This window comes from Xiphophorus maculatus, chromosome 8 (assembly GCF_002775205.1).
Source record: "Xiphophorus maculatus strain JP 163 A chromosome 8, X_maculatus-5.0-male, whole genome shotgun sequence".
Classification (NCBI taxonomy): Eukaryota; Metazoa; Chordata; class Actinopteri; order Cyprinodontiformes; family Poeciliidae; genus Xiphophorus; species Xiphophorus maculatus.
Genome location: NC_036450.1, coordinates 8,441,235 through 8,463,255, shown reverse-complemented (window position 1 = coordinate 8,463,255; position 22,021 = coordinate 8,441,235). Strand labels below are relative to the sequence as shown.

Here is a 22,021-nt window from a genome sequence, read left to right as displayed (position 1 = left end):
ACTTGACACAAAAAATATGATCAAAAATGTGAGAAACCAGATACAAATTGTATGGTTGCAGTCAAAACAACAAAATATAAAACTGCCAATCTAAGATGTTCTAATAAGACAAGCATGCTTTAGATTAAAAAAAACATCCTTAAGTGTTTTGGGAGTTGTTTACATAAGCTTACCACTTTCTTTCTTGTTATTTGCAAGGTCAATAGGTGTGCAAAATAAAGGTCAGCATATTAATCTTATTAATTTGCCTACAACTTCAGAAAACACTGATTGCAAGTTCTAGTTGCAGACCTCTCTAACTTCCTTCTGACAAGTGAAGAATATCCTAGTGAAAACGTTAACCCAGCGCTCTGTCAGTTTAGTGTTGGCCCAGTTGTCTTGTGTGCTGACCTTAGACCTGCTTTTCCAAGCAAGTCTGACTGTCCTGCAGGGTGTTCAGATAAAATGTAGCTATTGACTGAGTTTTAAAGGAAAACTTCAAGAGTGGAAAAAGAAATAAACCAGCACCGGACTCCTGAGAGAGAAACACCAAGCTTTTAAAAAATATATTACAAACAAATTAAGGTTGAGTTGAAATTCAGAAGGCATGTCTGAGTTATCTCGCTGAGGACTCATCTTGTGTTTGGTGCTCCAACAACCTGTTTTCATGGCTAGCAGAGGCTGGTTATAATTAGTCTTGGTTAGCTGAGGAAAGCAAGGCCAGCAGGCCAGTGAAATCAATAACCGAGAAGCAGCAGCATCAAGCTCGCCCATCCATCGCGTGGCTCCTGTCCAACAAGACATTTGGCTCTCACAGAGGGATGAGAGATAGCGCGAAGGTTAGTTGTACATCATTCCCAGGCCTCAACAAGATGGAGAGAACAGCTCACATTTCCCCCACACACACAAACACACGGTCATATTTTGCAGCTGATAAATAAACATGCCCGTCTTACTGGATCTAATCTCTTAGATTTATAAAGAGCATATTTTAAGTTGACTGGGCCTAATATTTTCTCCCATTATTAAGTTGTGTTCATGGTAAAAGCTATATATAAAAAAGACACATATTCAGGGATGATGATCATATTAAACATAAGTGAAACTATAACCGTCAAATGTAGATGTTATTTTCATGCTGTTTTTATGGTGTATGGAGGTAATAATGTATACATAATTTAATATATCAAGCTGATGCACGTTTATTACCTAACTTTAGATTTGGATTTAAAGTAATACTACTCAGTGCATCTCGGGTAGTAAACATTTTAATGTTTTTAATAATGGAATTCAAAAAGTGACATGTATACATTGCACAAAGATTCTGTTACTTCTGATTATGATAGCTTATAGCTGGTATAAACCCTAAAATCAGATTTTCAGAAAATCACACTACATTCAACTAAACAAATGAGATAATAATACAACTACGTCATCACATGCTGACGTCAACTAGAGAGTAAGCCTTAAGAGATCATTGCTAAAGAAACTAACTGTTCAAAGTTCTGTATGCAAGCATACTGAGGGAAAATTAAGTGGAAGAAACCAGAGGTATCATCTGGTTCATCAGACGCGTCTGAAAAAGAACACGGCTGTGGTTTAGTGGTCCATAGTCTTTTATTCTCAGATGAAAGTGCATTTGCAAGTGAATTTTATTTGAAAATCAGTCAGAGAATCCTTTTTGCTTGACATCCAGTGTGAAGTTTCCACAGTCTGTGATGATTGTGAGTGTCATGTCATCTGCTGCTGTTGGTCTACTAAGTACATCCATCTGCCAGAAGATTGTAGACTAATCCATGCTCTCATCTGCTGACAAGCCGTTGAAGATACTGATTTAATTTTCCAGCAGGACTTAGCACCTGCCCACCTCTACAAGTAGCGATACCTGGCTCATTGACCACAATATCACTGTGCTTGATTGGCCAGCAAATTAGCCTGATTCAAACCCCACAGAGAATCTATGAAGTGTTGTCAAGAGGAAGATCAGACATCAGATCCAACAATGCGGGCGACCTAAAGGCCCTCGGCTGACCGCCTCAGTGCCATGCCACATTGATAATTCATGCAAAAAGATCCCAGAGCAAGAGTTTATGCTCTAAAAAACTTTGTTTTATTGGTTTTTCATTTATTGTCAAACTTAAGCGGAAATAAACACTTTTGGAAAAGCATTTATATCAATTTAACTTTTTTGAATGGAATTGCTGGAAGAAATTAACATTTCAGCAGTCAAATTTATTGACATGCACCTTTTATAGCTGTGTTGTTCATTAATATTTGGTTGAAAATAACTCCTGTGTGCACACTTACATCTTTTTGTGCAGTCTTTGTGATCAGTTGTTCAGCACGGCCACAGAGGCAGGAGGGACAGAAAATTAGCTGAGACACGACAGGGAAGGGAAGGATTTTTTTTTTTAATGAGACTGAGGGCTTCAGAAACACTGTGGGTGATAATGATAAAAGAGGTAGCAGCCTACAGAGAGTTTGTAAGAACTGTGGGAGGACAAGCCTCAGCAGAAAGATTATAATGATCCACTAGCAGTGGCCGAAGAGTCCCAGTTGCAGCTGGGACCAATCTGACAGACCGCAAGATGCACACTGTCTGCTTTAAACAGAAAAAGAGCTAAACTGCATTTCAGGGAAAATGTCAGAAAGATGTTCTGATGCTGCTTTGCTTTGGGTCTATTTAAATGTTCCAGTCTGGTGAGGAGGGAGGGGGGAATTCTTTAAGGGCTGGGGAAATATTTACAGACCGATCTCAATGAGGATTTTTTTTTTTTTACTTCCACAATAAGCCATCCATGTAACCTCAATCACTCATACACAGCTGCGTTTGATTCAACCTGCCTTCACAAATATCTTGCAAAATTCTGTAGAAGCTCGAGCCTGGTGTGTAAGGTAGCATGAATCAAACGCACCCATATAAAAGTATTACTGTACAGAAGAATGCTTGTCTTCTACCGGCCACGCTGCTCTGACCAAACCCTGCCTTGATCCCTCCTGTATTGTGCTCGTCTCAAATCAGCTCAAACAACCTTAGATTTATTTCTCTCGTTTTTTGTTGTTTTTTTTCAGCTCTACTTTAGGAGCGCTTGATTTTCTGTTTGGCGGGAGGGGTCTTTGTTTGGCCATATTTTTCTGTTGTCCAAAGCTGCAAAATCAAGTGCGCCTTAAGTAATGTAACAATAAAAACAAACACAAGCTCTTATTTTGACTCCTGCCTGATGCAGACTGGATCAAAATTCCTTGTAAATACATGAAGGAGACATTGATTTACCTTGCTGGGCACAATGAGGTGACTAAGCCTCTACAGTGCCAACTACAGGGTAAGTCAACTCTCCTTGGGTATTTGTTTTGGTGTATGTCTGTAGGGAGCTCTCCCTCCCGCAAAGTTGCTTCTTTTTCTGTGACAATGATTGAGCCCCTTTTTAATTATTTATTAAAAACATTACGAGCATAAAATAATAAACATTTTTATGCTCAAACATCCACATCATTTGGTAGAACTAAATTAAAAAAATCAAAACAGTTCTCTAAATTATTTTAAAGAAATGCCCTTTAAAGGGGCAGTTCTGGATCTTTCTCTGTGAAAAGAATTGAAGTAGTAAATAATCTCACCTTACCTTTCGTAGCTTTATGAAGTATGTTCTGTTTAGTGAGCTAGAAGCTAATGGCTACTCTGAGCAAGACCAAGATCGCAATGTATGGGTTTCAATGGTAAAATTGTTGGTAGTAGACCCTCAAGTAATAGTGGGGTTCCCCTCTAATAACACAAAAGTAACAATAGAGATTTATAAAACAGTATTTGTGCGTAGTTTTAAGTCTTTGTGTTTGGACATTTATTAGATGGTAATTGGTCACTTTCGAAAAAGGCCTTTGCCTTCTAATCTCCAAAACCAAAATATTCCCAGAAAAGGCTGCGTGTGGCAACAGGTGGATTGATTTCGAACGCATTTCCAACTAGTTTGAAAAATATGTTATTTCCAGCAAATTATAGACAAAATAATAACTAGACATTTCTTACAACTTAGGTGTAAAGAAAAGTTTACAGTTAAATTATTTACAAGTTCAAAAAATGGTAAAAAAAAAAAGCCTCCCATCATCACACTGGACATTTGACAAACAAAAAAACATCTCCACCGTGGCTTTCAGAGTATTCTTAATCTATTAGATTAATGGTAGAGTCTAAAAGTAATCATAATTCCAAACACAAGAATTACAGATTTTGGTTTCAGACTAACTTAAGTAACTGCCTGAAGAAAAAGCAAAACTGATGAACTTTAAAATAAACGGTCAGAACAGCCCTGCTCAGACTAGCCGTTAGTTTCAGCCAGCATCGTCCTTTCTGGATTTATACTGAAAGATCCCATGATAGTTAATCACTACAGGTAAAATATTCACTGACTATAACCTCACTTCAAAAATCCTGAGTTGATCCCTTGAAGATCTTTCACACAGATCCAAGAACTGTCCAGAGAAGGAGCAATTTCTACAAGGAGAGTTCAACTTTATGGCATGAAAGGCACCCTGTATGTACAAAAAAAATGTCCATGCACGTGTGTGTGTATGCACTTTCATGCACTCTTTCAAGCATGTCTGGGTACATTCACACACATGCAACCTTCAAACACACACACTCAGCCATGATGTGTGTGTGTTTTACGTTCTCTATATCGGGTTGTTGTTGTTTCGTGGCAGTGTTGGGTGCTGCTGCGCACACAGTGGAGGCTGAGGAGGAGGGGGAGGTGCTGGATAGACACAGATGTCTGTTGGCCCTGGCAGCGCTGCGACACGCCAAATGGTTTCAGGTCGGCACCCACTCACTTCCTGTCTTCGTGCCCGATGCTTATTGTAGCCTGACGATTCACCCAGGGAGGATATACTTACTGCCTGCTCACTTTTCTGTGCTTATTGTTGTCACTCAGTATAATAGAAGGAGGCATCTACACTTTATTAGCACAAATTTATATTTATTTGTTATAACAAATTAAGATTTACATTTGAGTTAAAGTTTGTCTTGTATTTGTTGTCAAATACTTCCGGCTACACGTTAGCTGAAAAAGGGTGTTCGTACAGAAAAATCGTAAGGCTACAAAAGCAATACTTTATACTTGTTTTTGTTTCTTTTTGGCTATTGTGTGAACCTGCCTGATTTGTACAGTATGTCAGAGCTTCCTTTTATATTTTTCTCCCATACCGTTCCCCATCTATTCTCCAACTCACCTTACTGACTCTAAAAGCGGAAAAGTTGGCATAATGACATGGATCAAACCATCATAAAAACAGAACGGTTTTTAGCTGAGTATATGCAGAATTGCACAAACAGTTACAATTAACTGTTTGTTAATAGCGATATTTGTCTGCAAAATTATCTCTACCCTCATGCAAAATGTGTTCCCTTTTTTCCCCACTCTGATTTTATTTTATTTTTTCCCCGCTGTCATGCCTTCCTCCATTTTTCCCTCTTCTTCCTATAAATTCTCAGGCTCGAGTGAACGGACTTAAGTCCTGTGTTATCGTTCTCAGGATACTAAGAGACATGTGCAATAGACACCCCATTTGGGAACCTCTCAAAGGATGGGTGAGTCTTTTTACTCTTTATCTCGGAGTGTTAATTGCATGAAATGAGGAGACAGTGTTCTGCTTTGTTGAACAGAGGGATCTTTTTATTGTTCTTAAATATTTATACTCCACATTTTAAATAAGTCACAAACCAAGGACCTGAGTAAATTACATTACAGGTTGCAATAATAACTTAGGTCAAGAACTCAAAATTATTACATATTTATTCAGCATAACTGAACATTTTGTAATTTGCTTTTTTTTATGTTGTATATTTGCCTGTTGTATTTTTTCTTTATTCTTACAGCCTCGATAAAACAAGTAGCTCTTTAATTTCGTTACATGATAGAAATATTAGATATTTAATTCAATGATGCTGAGAAATTAACAGTTTCACTTTCAGTCTGGTAAATATGTAAAAAAAAACATTAAAGTGTCTCTTTATTTCCCAGTAAAATAACCGCATACAGAAACATTTAGAAAAATATTTGCTTAATGTTCAATTTAATTTTGTCAAACTGAGAAAAAAGTCCCAAGTTAATATTTGTATTTTTCTGCATGTCTTTCCTCCTCCTCTTTCTACTTTTTTTCTGCTTGATCTACTGCCTGTTTTTTTAAAATTTATATGGAATCTTTTTTTTCTTAATGGGCAACAGAACACACCTTATCCAAAAGGAGAGGTGGAAAATAAGCTTGTTTATATCTAAAGTCAGAGCAAAAAAAATCTAAATCAACTGGAACATTTTGGCATGTTTTGTAGAAGATTAATTTAGCTCACCCTGGACGTCTTACTGTTTTGTTTTGTTTTTTCACATATTTTCATTTGCAGCCATTAGAGCTCATATGCGAGAAGGCCATCGCCACTTGCAACAGACCTCTTGGAGCAGGAGAAGCGCTGCGTCGAGTCATGGAGTGTCTGGCGTCAGGCATACTGCTCCCAGGTATGAAACCAAAGTTTTAAGAGTCAACCCATGAGCCTGCTTCTCCACTTGCTAATACCTGGCATTGCTGCTGAACAGAGCAAATGGATGTCTTCAGTTTGGATAGATGAGCCAAACTGAGCCAGTATGAGATACTTTGGCTCATTTCAAAGCTGCAAAGGTCGAAACATTGCCAGCGACCTTGCAGAGCACAGCTGCCTGAGAAGGTTGTCATGAGGAGAGCATTCTAATTAGGCACAGCTTTTCAAGATGTTATTTGTCCTTGTAGGAGTTGCCTTTCATAAACCTAAGCTTGTTTTTATTTAATTTGACTAAATTTATGGACCTTGAAAGGTAAATTAAGGTGTAAAAACATCTGCTGCAAGAACTATATCTACCTGATTTCAGCTGTGTTTTCTGATTCATTCTGTGAGAAGCTTAATTGATAACAAAGTATCAAAAAATAAAATATAACACATTTTATTGTCAGTCAGTAAAGAGAAATATGCAATTTACTATTTGCTCTTTATTGGCTCTGCCAATGTTTGTCAGGTTGGCAGCAACCTTTTTTCTTTTCCTTCATTTTTTGTTATTTAAGAATCAGCCAAGCTCAGTTCTGATCCAATCTCTGATGTTTTCTGGTACATCTTGAATGACTTTTACAGGCTTTTCTGGGATGTACTTGCAAATACCATAGCAGCATAATTGAAATATATTTTTTTTATCCATTACAATCTTATTTTCTTCTTTCTTGGTAACAGATATCTTATATGGGGTAAAATCTGGAAGTAAGGAAATTGACTTTCATTTTCCAAGTCTCAATAAGTCTGCAAAAAATGAAAACAGAGCATAGAAAAAAAAAGGTTTGAGTTCTTGGACTTTATTTATTCAATTCTTTAAAGGATCTTGAGAAAAATAGAAGGCCTTTTTAGAATAAGGGATAATATTTATATCCAGTTTTTTACATTACAACCAGAGTGTTTGTCCAACTAGATAAACTAAAACTCATTCAAAAATCAAATGAGGAAATTGTATCACTCTTATGGCCTTTAGACACAGGACACAATATTTCTTACCTGCACTTAGTTTAGAAAACAAGAAAAGGATTGCAATTCCCTTTTGTGAATTAAGGTATTACTGTTCACAACTGATCTGTAATAAAGCATTACAGATTTTTACGGATCTAAATTTACCCCCTAATAAACAGTGATAGCTCTTTATCAAACTTCCAAACTGGACTGTCATATCTCATATTTGGACAAAAAGAAGTGAAAGAGTGTCTAAAAACCTGGAAAACTGATTCTGAAAAGTGGAACAACTTGAATGAATCCTAGTTAACGTCTGCAGTAGAAAGAACTACATCAGATATTTAAAAGAAAGTTGATCAAAATGTAAGTCAAAGCAGCTTGTGGTACACTATCAAATGATTAAAAGACTGTTTCTTTTTCATCTAGATCTGTGTATCTTCTTCCTTTTTCTTTAGGTGGTCCAGGTTTACATGACCCATGTGAGAAAGAGCCTACAGACACTCTTGCCGACATGACAGACCAGGAGGCCGAGGCCATCACCTACGGCGCGCAGGTACGCTCACACAAACCACAACTTACTAACAGCATTGTTATCCTTTAGCCATACTGGCCCTAAGTTCTTATACTCTGGGAATAAGAAAGCAACGCGACAATTACCAGACGGGCAGACCTCAGTGTCACCCCAAGTATATGCTATGGATGCACACACACCCATGCTCACCCCCACACAAATATAACTGGGCCTGTGTGGTGCTGCATTTTAAAGATTGGTGTGGGAAACTGTTGGCATTGCAAGCCATAAATCCATCTCCGACACCCCGAGGACAGTGGGGGTGTGCATGTGTGTGTGGGGGCACGGCTTTCTTCACACACACGCTCGACTGAGCAGGGCAGCCTCTGAGCCGCATGGCTTAGTGAATCCTGCCGTCCATTTCCTTTGAAGGCAGCCAGAACGAGGCTGGAATGTCAATGGGGATAATTGTGTGGAGGCAGATACAAGAGCAGATAGGAGTAAGGGAGCTGTTCTGTCAATGAGCCACACCAGGCTTCATGAATATCTGACACGTCCTGCCTCCTTGATGATTTTAATTAACCTGATCCGCTGCATGCAGTTTGATCATCTTTTGCTACATATGTGAAAACATGGATATTTATTTGCAGAATGCACGTCTGCCAATTTCAAAATTTTTTAAAAAGGATAGTTATTCATAAGTACCAACTTGGTGATTGAATCATTTCCGGCTCTTATATTTATGGTGTTTGATGTCTAAATAAAATCAGAATAAGTGGCAGAGAACTGCTTTCCTGGCACACAAAAGGAGTAAAGCTCAAAATTATTCACACCTCCTTTTTTCAATCAACCAGTTCATCTCTGGTCTCCGGAGGGGCAATAAAATAATGAAAAGGTTGCATCATTTTTTAAAGTTTTGTTTATATTTTAACTAAAAATAATAATAATAATGGAACATTTATACTCTCCAAAAAAATCAATGGAAGAGCCTTTTTTTGTAATTACAGCAATAAAATATCTTGTCTTTATGAAAGCAGGCATTGTGAACTAAGTGACTGAAATGGGTTTCAAGGAAGGATGGATGGGTAGATGTCTAAAGGAATGAACAGATGATTGATTGATTGATTGATTGATTGATTGATTGATTGATTGATTGATTGATTGATTGATTGATTGATTGATTGATTGATTATACATCTAAGCTGGATGTTACAGCTATCTGGCTTAGTATATTTTTCCAAAGTTTTCTTTATTTGGGTTTTAAACGTAATTTTCTGATAGAAAGAAGCACTTGGAGCGGAAATGTTACAATAAATAATTAGGACACACACACTAAACCGGTGGATTACTTGACTAATTGTGCAGTTTATGAACTCTAAACTATGTTTTACAGTGAAATGTGTTTTAATTAGATCTGATCCATTTTCACAGCTCCTCCCACCCACCCCTTATGTCTGCTGTGTTTTGCATTCGACAGCATGCTCTCAGACTCATGGCATTTGGACAGATCTACAAGGTGTTAGAGATGGAGCCTCTTCCCTCAAATAAACCATCACAGAAATATCCTTGGTCTGATAAAGAAGGTGTGTACCCATCAAGCCTGCTTGCCTACCTGCCTGCTCTGCTTTTCTCCTTTTTTTCACCCCATATGTCTCTGGCCTTCATCCACACATCCTGTCTTCAAAGTTTTTGCCAAAGCACATAGATTTTTTTTTCTCTGTCCCTTTCTTAGTATGTCTTTCAGTGTTTATTGGTTTGACTTTTTTATTATTTAGAAGTCTTACTGCACCGTGATCCAGTATATTGGGTCAGCCCATGTTATGTCAAATGTTTTCACCTTAGACACGAGTCTTTTACTCGTACTGGATGGGTTTGTAAGCACAACCACTGGTACAGCATCAATAAAGCTGATAAATGAAGCAACACAGAACTATTGAACTTTCTGTTTTGTGACCTCCACCTTCTTCTGGCCTGAGTTGATGAAATTGCTTCTCAATACCTTGTAAAAGTATTCAAATCTCTTTTTTGCTAATTCAGTGTGCCAAGCTTCAATATATTAATAAATCAGCACAAAGTGTTTCATCCTTGTCTGGAGAAAAGAAAAGACTAAATAGTTTTTAATTTCCTTTCAGAATAAAAATAATTATTGCCTGAATCTGTATTGTCCCCTTCTCTTTACCAGTTGGCCTTTAAGCTCTTAGTGGTTGCCATGGCTACCCACATTTATCTTGCTGCTTTAAAATTAGCTAACATGCTGTCAGTGTACTATGACTGTTTATCTCAATGTGGTAAAATAAGTTATGCTACCAAATTGCCGTTAGTGAATGAGATGCGTCTTAACAGCACATACGCATCACATGCAGATGAGCAGATAAATGACCAGAGAAAATATCCCAAACGTCAGACAAGCTAAATTTAAAACATATTGATCAAGGTAAGATCATCATCTCTCAATGAGATATGTTGTCTCTAAATGAGACAAACATGGATGTTTTTGCCGTGGAATTGGACTGAGCTGGAGCTGTTCAGCAAAAGAGAATGAGCCGAAAATCCAGTCTGGTAGATGTTCCTATGATGTGTAATGCAATGCAATGGAAACCATGTGCCGTTTGCCTTTCACTTCATATTTACCTTCTACTTTGCTGGTCTACCAAGTAAACCCCTAATAAAAAAAATCTGATGTTTTGTAATAATTCACAGTATGACGTTATAAATATTTGTATGCTGAAATAGCAGCAGCTGTGCAGGAATGCTTCTTCTGCTCCTGCTCTTATCAGAGGAAAACTCACAGAAATTTCAGAAGATATTGAACTGGCCCATTTCCAAAACGATTCTAATGGAAAATCGACTGTGAGGCTTTTGATATCTCATGTTGCTGACATGGAAAATTGCCGAGGCATTTACAGATTAAGGTGAAAGTGGCAGAAGGGCTTGTAGTGCATGTCTTCCTCATTGTTTGACTGTTTTCTGGGCCACCTGTCGGTTCTGTTTATCTTATCTGCGAGTTTATCCACCTCGTTCTTGGCTCGCTATTTATTTTTTCGTGACATTGCCTCCCTGTCTTGCTGTCACGCCTTTGTACCTTTGTATATACAGTCTCAAAGCAAGTGTTTGTGATCGATTTTTAGTTTGCACTGCTTGTGTGTCCTCCACCTTTTAGGTTTAGGGCTAAAGAGGCCATATGAAGATGGAACGATGGATGACAAGGACCTCATTAAGAAGATGAAGAGGAACCTTAGAAAAGGTGAGGCAGTGAACACTGCATTATGATCAATTGTTTTAGTCAATTATATTTAGGAGTATTTGAAATGATCAGATCTTTTTAACAAACGTTTAATGCACAATAAAATGTTTAAAATTAAGAAATGTTTTGTTTCACAGAAAAGTCTCACTTCTCTTTGGAACGTCTTTATTTCCTTCCACCTTTTTGTTCTCCTCTCCCTCCCTGGAGGCAAATCAATAGTATTGATTGCTAACATTTTAGCTTGACTCCCAATCATCCTTCACTCTTTCTTGCAACAGTGAGACGATACAGTGATCTAATGAGGAGTTGAAAAATGAAGTCATCTGTAATAATAATACAAACTGCTGGCTAGAGTGAAATGCATTAAAGAATATGATTTATTAGTACATTTCTGAATATTTGAAGTTGGTCTAATTGCTGCAGCTTGACAGACCACTATTAAATCGCCTTTTTAATGTGGAAATCTTCTATCTGTAATTGCTGCAGTCCTCGACAGTAAAGCCATAGACTCCAACCAGCCAATGAACGCCCTGATGCGCTTGAACCAGATCCGACCCGGGCTGCAGTACCGCCTGCTGTCCCAGTCGGGGCCAGTCCACGCTCCTGTCTTCACCATGTCTGTGGATGTGGACGGAACCGTCTATGAAGCGTCCGGCTCCTCCAAGAAGACAGCCAAGCTCCATGTTGCTGTCAAGGTGAGGTGGAAAATGCAGGAAGCGATGCGAAGAGAGGATAATGGGCAGCTAAGCTGTCTGACAGATACCCACTGATGGAAATGTAAAATAATCATTGCCTGGTTTTGATATCGATCACTCAAGGAGGGTGAAAAAAAGTTTTCTGTTTGTTTGCATCAGCAGTAAATGATAGCCAGCTGTGAATGATGTAACTACTGAAAGAAGATGTGGCTTTAATACCTAAAGGCACTGAAGTGATTATCTAATTACTAGCTTCTGTTAAATTAAAGGGCTACTTCAGTTTTTAATAAATCTGCATTTGTTCAAATCTAACATATTGTTGTCTGATCAGTCCTGAACTGGACAGAAACTCACTAATGGAGATTAATCAAAACCTTTACACAGTTGTATAGTTTTGTCGATTGCTTCAAAAGCGCACATTTTAAAGGCTGAATGTTGTAAGTTTGGGTAACAGTAGCACTTTTCACTCTGTACTCAGTAAAAATATTTTTCTGAACCACCTGCCACCCAACAGAGGCTTTCCTCTGGATTTTCATTCCTAATTGGTTAGTTTAAATGCATCTAGGTTTGTACAGAAGCAAGAGTTTCCAGCCATTTTTAATAAAGTTTCTTTAAACTTTTTTCATAAATACATACTGATACCATCTGTTTTTACTACAAGTTATTATAGCCTGGGAATCTCAAGATACCCAATACATGGTTTTGTTTGAACCTCTCTACCAGCCCTTCTTACAGAAAGAAGTCAAAATGCACGACTGCCTGATTGATTTTTGAGGCTGTTTAGAAAGAGAAGGCGTCTGGTTTTCAGTTTAATTATCAAATGTAGTTAGAAATTTTAACGATCAGATCAGAGTCTTTTTATTTCCAGTATGTTTATTATGATGCATTTTTCACTGTTAAGCCAATGATGAATTATTAATGCTCCAGTTTCTTCTTCTTTTCCCATGACTTTTAGCTGTAATTATTTTTAGGAAGGCTGATTGGGAAGGAGAAACATTTTTTATTCTTAAACATAAAGGATTAGGACGGTATGAAACATGTACATATCGGCCTATAACAATTGAATAGAAATGTGTATAAATGGCATTAGCAGCTATAACACCTTTATTTATTAACAAAGATGTTAGTGTTAATGTTTGTGTGAGAAATAATGGGTGTGGGCAAATCCTTGTAATCCTAAAGTGCTTGTGAACAAAAAGGCTCTCCAGTCCTCAGAGCTGGGATAATCCGCCATCCACTCACTTCCCATAAGGCTCTTTCTCTCTGTCTTTTCACCTTTTTCTATTCTCCTTCTCACTCGGTGCTTTTCTTTTTGGGGCTTCGTCTTTTTCATCTCTTATTCCATCTCACTGCCACCCAGTCACAAAAGTGACTGACTCAGCAGCTTTGACACAATCACCAACTGCAAGCAGATCCTCTTTTTCTCTTTCTTCTATCTTCTCTCTCTTCTATACTTTGTTGTTCTTTTGGGCATTAAAAGCAGGAAGGCTATATGACTCCATACAGCTTTTGCATTGTTTCTATAGTAATCTGCTGCTACACTGGAGTGTTTTTCACTCTGTTGGAAGGATAAAATTGGTATTATGGAAATCCTATTTCCTTTCTGCACTATAAGGCTCTTTAAGTTTTGATAAAATAAATTTGCTACAGATTTTTTTTCATTGTCTTTATTTTTGTTTTTTCCCACCTAAGGTTCTCCAGGCGATGGGCTACCCGACAGGTTTCGACTCGGATCTGGACCCCATGAGCTCAGATGAGAAGTCTGACAGCGAGGGGAAGAGTGAGACATCCTCACACTCTAGCAATAACCCAACACACTCCTCAGATGGTTCCAACACGCTGGAGGTGAGGATTTTGAAAATGGACTTTCCACTCAGTTCAAATGCAATTTTTTCTCAGATTAAAAAGTGAAAAACATTGACTGAAATACAGCATTGCAAATGCGGAAAAAAAAACATTGCGGTTTCTGTACTGTTGTTAGATCTTCTCTGTTGTGCTCCGCTCACTTCTTAGCGACTTCCTTCGCATGTTACACTCCATCTCCCAGGTCTGCTGTTAGCGGTGTTTTTGAACAAAGCCTTAAAGTCAGTTCATATTAATTTATTCTTTTCACCACCAAGGTGCGAACTCAGGGTCCCATCCTGACGGCAAGTGGGAAGAATCCTGTAATGGAGCTGAACGAGAAGCGACGAGGCCTCAAATACGAGCTGATCTCTGAGAGTGGAGGCAGCCACGACAAACGCTTTGTGATGGAGGTGAGAACGTATGGATGAAAACATCTGCGGACGTGCTTTTGTCATCTATGTACTCCCACGGTGAAGGAAGACTCACAAAGGTTGCAGAAACACACAATCAGATGCAGCCTGATCAGCCAGCACACAGAATCAGTCGGTCTGGTTCCTGAGGCGGGTCCGTTCTCTGCGGGGCAGGTTGTTTTCCAACACGCCTGGCTGCTCCATCACTCTGCTGATTGATTAGCAGGTCTACTTGACAGTGGGGCATCACTAAACAAGCTGTCCACTCAGCGATTCTCACTGGCTGAGTCACTGGTGACAAATAAACACACACACAGTTTAGTCACTTTTATTTAGCCATTTTTAATGGATGTAACAAAAAAGAAAATAATTGATTTCAACAGAGTAAGACTCTCTCAAAAATTACTAGAATGCAGTGCTTCTTTTATGTGAAAGTAATCGTTAAACATTTCTCCACCTGAGATTCTGAGGATTCTCTCGGTGTGTGTGTTTTTCTACGTTAGGTGGAGGTCGATGGGCAGAAGTTTCGCGGGGCTGGCCCCAACAAAAAAGTAGCAAAGGCCAGCGCTGCTTTGGCAGCCCTGGAAAAACTCTTCTCCGGTCCCAACGCAGCTGCAAACAAGAAGAAAAAGATCCTGCCTCCGGTAATGAGACACGCAATTCACTGCATGCCAGACACTGAGGGCGACCTGTTCAATCTGAAGCAACCACATAACAGCCAGGCCATTCTTTCTGCGTAAGCTTTGAAAGTCAGAAATGGTGAGATGTAAACAAGACAAGACAATTTGTCCATGCTGTTCAGCCAGCTGGAATCAATAAAATGGTTTGATGTGTTTTCACAAGTTAAGCCAATCAATACTGCCTTGTTTTCACATCTCTTTAAACCTGTATGCTGCTTTAAAGTGCCCTTTTGAAACAAAACCACAAACTTCAAAGTATTTTTTGGGATTTTATATGATAGACAAAAACAAATGGTGCGTAATTGTCAAATTATGTTTTGTTAAAAAATTTTGTGATCTATGTATCCATTCTTTCCACTCCAAAATTATTCACTATATTATGTTGATGCGTCACAATAAAGTAATAAAGATAGCATATAACGAGGCAACTGCAAAAAAGATCAAGGGGTTTTAACGTTTTTCAAGGCACTGAATGTCAACAGAAGCACAAGGTTTTCAAGGTTGATCTGGTGTCACACTCACACATGTTGATGTTTAGACTAAAGGAGCGCTGGCGGCGGCGGCAGCAGCCTCGGCAGTAGCAGCACAGGTAGCAAGAGGAAGAGGAAGAGCGGCGCTGGCAAGAGGAGCCTTCGTCAGTGCTGCTGCACCTGGATACGTCACACCGGGTAAGGGAGGAACGGGAGAAAATAGTGACGCAAACCAGTTCAAGATGTTACTTCAAAGTTTCTGGATTTTTCTGCCTCAGTTAGTTGTCATTGAATAATAATTTAGAAATTTGTTCTATTTTTTTTTTTATTTGATCCTTATTTTAATATTGGAATTCATATTCAGAAAATTATCTACTATTTTTTCTTACATTTGGTGCACAAGTTTGTTTAGATATGGGAGTTAGTTTTAGTTTTCTTTAACTGTTTTTTTATATATATACTTCCTCTGGCTTTTAGGCTGCTTACTTATTCCTCTGTAAAAAAAAAAAAAAAAACAGAACAAATCAAACCTTGATTCAATTAGTTATAATAGAAAAATCACGGACATTTCCTCATTTCCCTCAGTAATCTGAAGCAGGGGCCAATCACCATGTTGAGTAGCTACGGGACATTTTTCTGCGCATTTATTTGGTTATAACCAGTATTTTCTGTTTTTATCCTGCCTCTAAACCTCTTCATGATTTTGCATAGTTTGTCATGTTTATGTTGTTTATTAAGACTTACAAAATTCACTCAGGTACAGTCATGGCCAAAAGGTTTGAGACTGAAATATCTTGGTTTATGTTAACTTCACTGCTCCAGTTTTTATAGGTTTGTAGGTCAGATGAAAAACAGTTTATGTTTTAACTCACGCTGATGAAGTATGTATTGAGGACTACATAGCTGGCTTAACTAGAAGGACAGAATTGATATTAAAAGTGACATTCTTCTTTTGTGAGCTATGGCTAATTTCAGGAAAATCAAAGCAAGCACTTTGTTGCTATTAAAATGCATCCCAACCAGTTATTTATTGAATCATCATGAGACCACTGGCTGTACCCATCAAAACTCCTGGAAGCGCCAGAACCATTAATGATAAGGTTTCCACCAGGGCAGAGCTTGCTCAGAAAGGCAGCAGGAAAGTGCAGTAGTTTCTGAATGCTCACTGAAACTTGCATTCTGCTGGATTGCAGTGTCGAGGCCTGGGGTAGTTATTTTCGCTAAAGAAAACCCTTCAGGGATTTGGGAGATCTGTAGAACCCGGTGTCATGTAGACAGTGAAGCATTCTGAGACCATTCAGATGTGGGGTACAATAAAATAACTCTTACCTTATAAATATTTCAATGTATTTTTCAATGAAAGCCTCTAAAAAGTCATTAGAATTGTAATTAGAATTGACCAATATACCATCTGAACAAACAGATCTAACTCTGCAGCAGTGAACTTTGTAAAAAAAAAAAAAAAGAAAAACATCTGCCAGTCCTACAACTTTTGGCCACGTCTGTAGAGTTCATAACTGAACCTGGTAGGAGACTTAGCTTGGACTCAAACCAGCACAGGATTGAATTAGACCCTGTAACCTCTCCTCAACAGGCTTCGGCACACCGTACGGCTACAGCCCGGCTGCAGCAGCTGCCCCTGCATACGGTACGTGCTTCATCTTGCCTCTTTTCTCCTCTCTCTCCCCCCATGTGTAACCTCCATCTAACCACATCTGGGTAGAGTAATGAGAGCAGCACTGGATGCTGCATCTGCCAACTAAACTCTTTAACCCTTCTTACATCAGATTATTTCCATTTCTTAAATGTAGTTCTACTGTAACTTGATGTGGGTTTTTAAGCTTACCTTCATTAATATGCAGAACTTAATTCCTTCGCTTTTCCTGCCATGGATATGTTTGTGCTATTAATGACTCTCCTGCTCCACATTTCTATTGTCTAAAACTTTATTTACTCTCCTTTGCACTCACGTTTCTTTAATGACAACAGAAAATGGCAGACAGCAGCTTTGTACACCTGCCACATCTAACACAATAACTGGATGCACAGTCTGCACTATCCTCCTCTTTCTTACTAAGATTAGCCGATCACAGGAAGTTTGCCGCTGCATCGCAGCTCCTTTTCATGTCTTTTTTTCCTTACTGCTGGTCACTTAGATCTTCTCAAATTCAAACATTTAGAGACTAGTTTTTTTAATTCCACATTGACCTTCACCATCATTAGTTCTCTCCATCTGTGCCCTTGATTAACACGGTCGTATTTACCTCAACAGACTCAGCCTTGTTCAGGTTGTGTACACTCGTATAGCATTCAGAGGCCTCTCTGGGCTTTTTACAGGCGTGCCTGTCAAAGGGCTCTATGTGCTAAGAGAAGCTGGACTGAGGCCTCTAGCAGGCATTTAGTACACTCCCTTGAGAATCGAGCAGCCCTGAACATGAAGCAATGCTCAGTTTTTTTTGTGTTTGTACTAGGTGGAGTGAGGGCTCGTGTGGCAGGAGTATCATTTCCCTGGAATTTGCAGTTTGTGCAGGTTATTGCGACAGCTGAGTCTGTATTTATTGGCGTACTTGTGTGGCACATGCTGCCTAAATGCTGTTCAGTGTTTTACTTTTATCAACAAAAAAAAATTTAATGCAAAGATAATAAACAGGGGAATAAATACAAATATAATATTGGATCATCTTCTCTGAATTCTGTGTGCATTTCATGGACTACAACTGCTGAAACTGTGTAAAGCTCCAGGAAGCTTTTATAAGGTGTAAAGTCATGTAAACAAATAAAGTTTATATCTTTGGGAGCTACTACTATAAACAGAAGGAACTGTGTGATGAAATGTTTCTATTTGGATATAATGCAGTTTTTTTCACATTACTGGTTGGTGTTTATGTTTTTGTTTTATACTCCTCTTTATTTTTTTTTTACTAAATAAAAAAATCGACCAACAAAAAGTCTTACAGACATAATTTAAGATATTAATAACGGGCATTAGTCACAAAGATTTTTATCACAAATTAGAATGAAAAACTCTTCCTTTGTTCTCACTGTTTTCAGCCTTTGCTTTGCAGCTTTGGAGTTTTTAGATCAAACTAACTCTGAACACAGAATGTGAAGTGTCTCCTATTAATGCTGGTTTTCACTACATGACAGTGCAAACTCTTCAGCTCTCCTTCACATCAGTCTTTTGCTCTTTTTTTTTGTCTTTTTCTGTCATTTTTCCTCCTTTTTACAAAGTTTTTTGTTTGTTCATTGCAATGTTGTTGAGATCTGTAGACGTGGGTTCATCTTACAAATAGTCTGGGCTAACAATACCAATTCAAACCGCAGGGTTTTAAGCTCAGCTTCTGTTTTAACTGGTAAATAATCTCAATAAAGAACTGAAATCTATCTAAACTAGGATTGGACTGATAAAATAAAAACACTCTGCAAAATATTTTTTTTCCTTGGAAGATTTTTGTCTTGAAGAAATAGAAATGTACTGAAGAAACTCTTCAGTACGTTTCTATTTTAAATTTAAACTTTATCCAATCAGTGTACATGCTGATTGGATGTTTTTTTTAGTGTAGATGCTATTCAGTAAAGACTCACAGTAAATCGTTTTCAAGGTAAAAATTTAGAAAAAACACGTAGAAGGTGTTTTTTGTTGGGGGTTTTCAAAGGAAGACGTTTTTTAAGCTGTAAGAGTATGAGGGAGAACAGGACTTTAGGAGATAACAGGAAGGCTAAACAGTAGTACAGCAATGTTGTTTAGTTTCATCATTTCAATTTTTTTAAACCATACTTCATATGGAACTTGCTGTAATTATAATTGGTAACAGCTTTCGCAATGCTAGCTATGCTATTTGCTAATATTAGCTCAAAAAGGTGAACTCAGCAAACATTTAATGTTTGTTTTAAAAACGTGTAAAACTGTTTGAGGGTAATTCCTCTTTCACAGATGGTTCAAATTCACCTCTCTTCCTAATATGAATTATTAGTGACCAGAAGGCTAGAAAAAAGTTAGGATGCTGCACTTTTATCTACTTAGATAATCGTTTTTAAATGAAAAAGGAACCAACAAAAATTGGTATTGGCAGTTGAAAACTTTAAATATGAAATTTAAATCTGCATCACTGTCAGATTAAATACCAGATCTAGCTCAATGTCATAACAATTGAACATCCTTTTGGAGTTTAATATTGTCTTTTGTGCTCAATACAGTAGAAACCATGACACGTGTCCCTTACAACATTTACATCTAAACACAACTGAGTGACAGCACACAGCAACAAGTGGGGAATAGGAATCAAATCTCTGCGCTACATTAAATGAGGCTAATGTCTTTTTAAAAATTACTCAGAGTTGTTTACGTCTCTCTTTGTGATTTTTTTGTAAGTCACCATGTTTCAGATCTCAACAATAGAAGCCGTAAAATTAAACGGTTTAACAAAATATATTTTTTCACATACAGTATATCTAAAAGTCCATTGTGTTCCTTTTCTTCCACTTATCTCCCCTCGTCTTCGTTCTTGGCTCGTTTAACCACTAATGAGCTCTGTCACCTTGTGCACAAACTTTCCTGCCTGCTTTCACACCCTAACACCCCTTCCATCTGGGAGGACTGCCTGTGAGCTGCCAGGTGTTTGTTGAACATACTCACAGCATAGTGTGTGCTACAGTGAGCATAGAGACTCTTGTTTTTTTTGTTTTTTTTGTTGCCCAGCACTCATGCAGAGCTATGCTCTTCTCATGTCTCCTCTCTAGGTTTGCCCAAGAGAATGCTTCTGTTGCCTGTCATGAAAGTGCCCGCCTACCCCGTCCCTCACTACCAGTTCTTTTAGTACAGGAGACACACATACCAAATACAGCAAGCTTTTTTTTTTCTTTTTAGAAGGGAAATTCAGTCTGTTTGGCTTTTTGTATTTGCTTTTGTTTTGTTGTTCTTTTTTACTCCCTCTATTACGGGATTTGGATAAAAATGAGCTGAAAATTTGTATAAGAGTTGGTTTTTTTTGTTTGTTTTTTTTCTTACTGTTTAAAAACTTTTTAAACTTAAAATCTACAGGTTCTTAAATGTTAAAAAAAAACTTGAAGGATTTGTACTGTGAATTGTTACCTCAGTCTTTGAGTCTAAAGTATATATAAATGCCTGTATGAGCTTTTTATTATTTTGTTAAGTCTTTACTAAGGGGAGGATATCCTTTCACAACACATTTAGTCACATTTTCTGTGTATAAAGGAAGTAAGAATGTGAGCTGTGTGAAGGATGTATAAGAGTGTATCTAAGATGCTGAAAATGTAATAAAGTTAAGCTCAAATTAAGCTGAACAGTTCCTGTTCTGTATCTGATCTGAAGGCTTTCAGCTGATGGAGGCTCAACGCATTTGATTCATGTTCCTTACAGCAGTTTTACTTCACAATAAGAGAGGAATCACCAATTTTTTTTTGCAAGTTTTGCACCTCAAAGCATTTGAATAAGCACCTATAAATTCCAGTCTCATTCTTTTACTCACATCTAATGTCAATCTTTTCTTGTAAATCAGCTCTGCTCGATACATCCTTTTGACCTGCAGCTCATAGATCTTGGGAGAAAAAGGTCTGAAGACAATTGATGAATTCGCTGTGCTCTTGGGAGATCTTCTGTCTTGCCCTCATCTGCTCAACCTCATCTCTGTTTCCCAAGCTTTTATTTGATGGAATGAAAAAAAAAATTTTTTTGCTGCTTTTTGTTGTTTTTGTTTTAAGTCACTTACATTGTTTATGTTGCATTTTCTGCACAGAGTCAGGAATCTGTTTATAAAGCTTAGACATTTTTTCTTTCATTTTTGACATGAAAACATCTGAACTTAATGTAAATCACAAAACAAATGCAGGACAAAGAGCCACGCTTCACAATCAGTTTTCCTGTTTCTGATTATTGGTGTCTCCTTTCTGTAAATGTTTATCGTTGGACTGATATCAGGTCGTCTTTAACGAGAAGTGAACTCACTGTAAGATTACTTAACTTTAAAAGTAAATTTAAATCGCAGCCATAAGTCAGCGCCAGTCAAGACACAGTTATGTTGGCTCTTCACCATGTCTGGTTCGTCCAGCCAGCGAGGGATAACACACCCCACACACCTCTTCTCGATGACGTCTCCATGACTACAGCTGAAGCATGACCAGCGGATGAAGATTCGGTGTTTTGTCCAATGGTTGGTTGAGCTCCATGAGGTTATGAATAGTTGTTTTCATCTGAATTGTCCTTTCAATCTACATGGTTGAAGATATTTTTACTTCTGTTTCTTGTGCTGTGAGGTTTGTGTTTTTTTTTGTATTTATGTTGAAGTTCAGAAAACAGAAGAATTTGTTCATGTCTTTTCCATCTTGTTTAAAACACAAGCCTCAAAATATTCAGATTTTCTTTCACTTCCTACTTGAGTTTCCATGTTGCAAAACAGAAGAAAATGTTTAATATTAACATAAATATCAGGGTTCCGACACAGCATGGCAGAGTTTGACTTCAGTTTTTCTCAGGTCTGGATAAGAGTCTGGACTTTCTTCCATGTCTTGATGTCTACATTTTGTGTAGACATCCACTGTTTGGTCTTTCCTTGTGTATTTCTGCCCTTCCTTGCTCTCATACTTCTTTCCTTCATGGTGCCCTTACTTTCTATTCTGCCCTTTTCTTGCTTTCATTTTTTCCTGGTGTCCTCTCTTACTTT

General features: G+C 38.0%; 1 protein-coding gene across 6 annotated transcripts in view; it reads left to right on the top strand.

Annotated features, from left to right (window-relative positions):
• The window catches only part of strbp (spermatid perinuclear RNA binding protein), an 84,545-nt gene that overhangs the window by 54,940 nt on the left and 7,584 nt on the right, over positions 1-22,021 (top strand). For 5 of the 6 annotated variants that reach the window (XM_023337722.1, XM_023337724.1, XM_023337723.1 and 2 more), the window contains 12 exons: positions 4,675-4,784; positions 5,462-5,557; positions 6,368-6,479; positions 7,942-8,039; positions 9,475-9,580; positions 11,158-11,241; positions 11,728-11,936; positions 13,629-13,781; positions 14,057-14,191; positions 14,695-14,835; positions 15,410-15,539; positions 16,936-16,989. In XM_023337722.1, the coding sequence (XP_023193490.1) occupies positions 4,675-4,784; positions 5,462-5,557; positions 6,368-6,479; positions 7,942-8,039; positions 9,475-9,580; positions 11,158-11,241; positions 11,728-11,936; positions 13,629-13,781; positions 14,057-14,191; positions 14,695-14,835; positions 15,410-15,539; positions 16,936-16,989 (1,428 nt within the window). Of the gene's footprint in view, positions 1-4,674; positions 4,785-5,461; positions 5,558-6,367; positions 6,480-7,941; positions 8,040-9,474; positions 9,581-11,157; positions 11,242-11,727; positions 11,937-13,628; positions 13,782-14,056; positions 14,192-14,694; positions 14,836-15,409; positions 15,540-16,935; positions 16,990-20,081; positions 20,640-22,021 lie in introns of those variants that run through there. The other variant, XM_023337726.1, reaches the window with a different exon arrangement.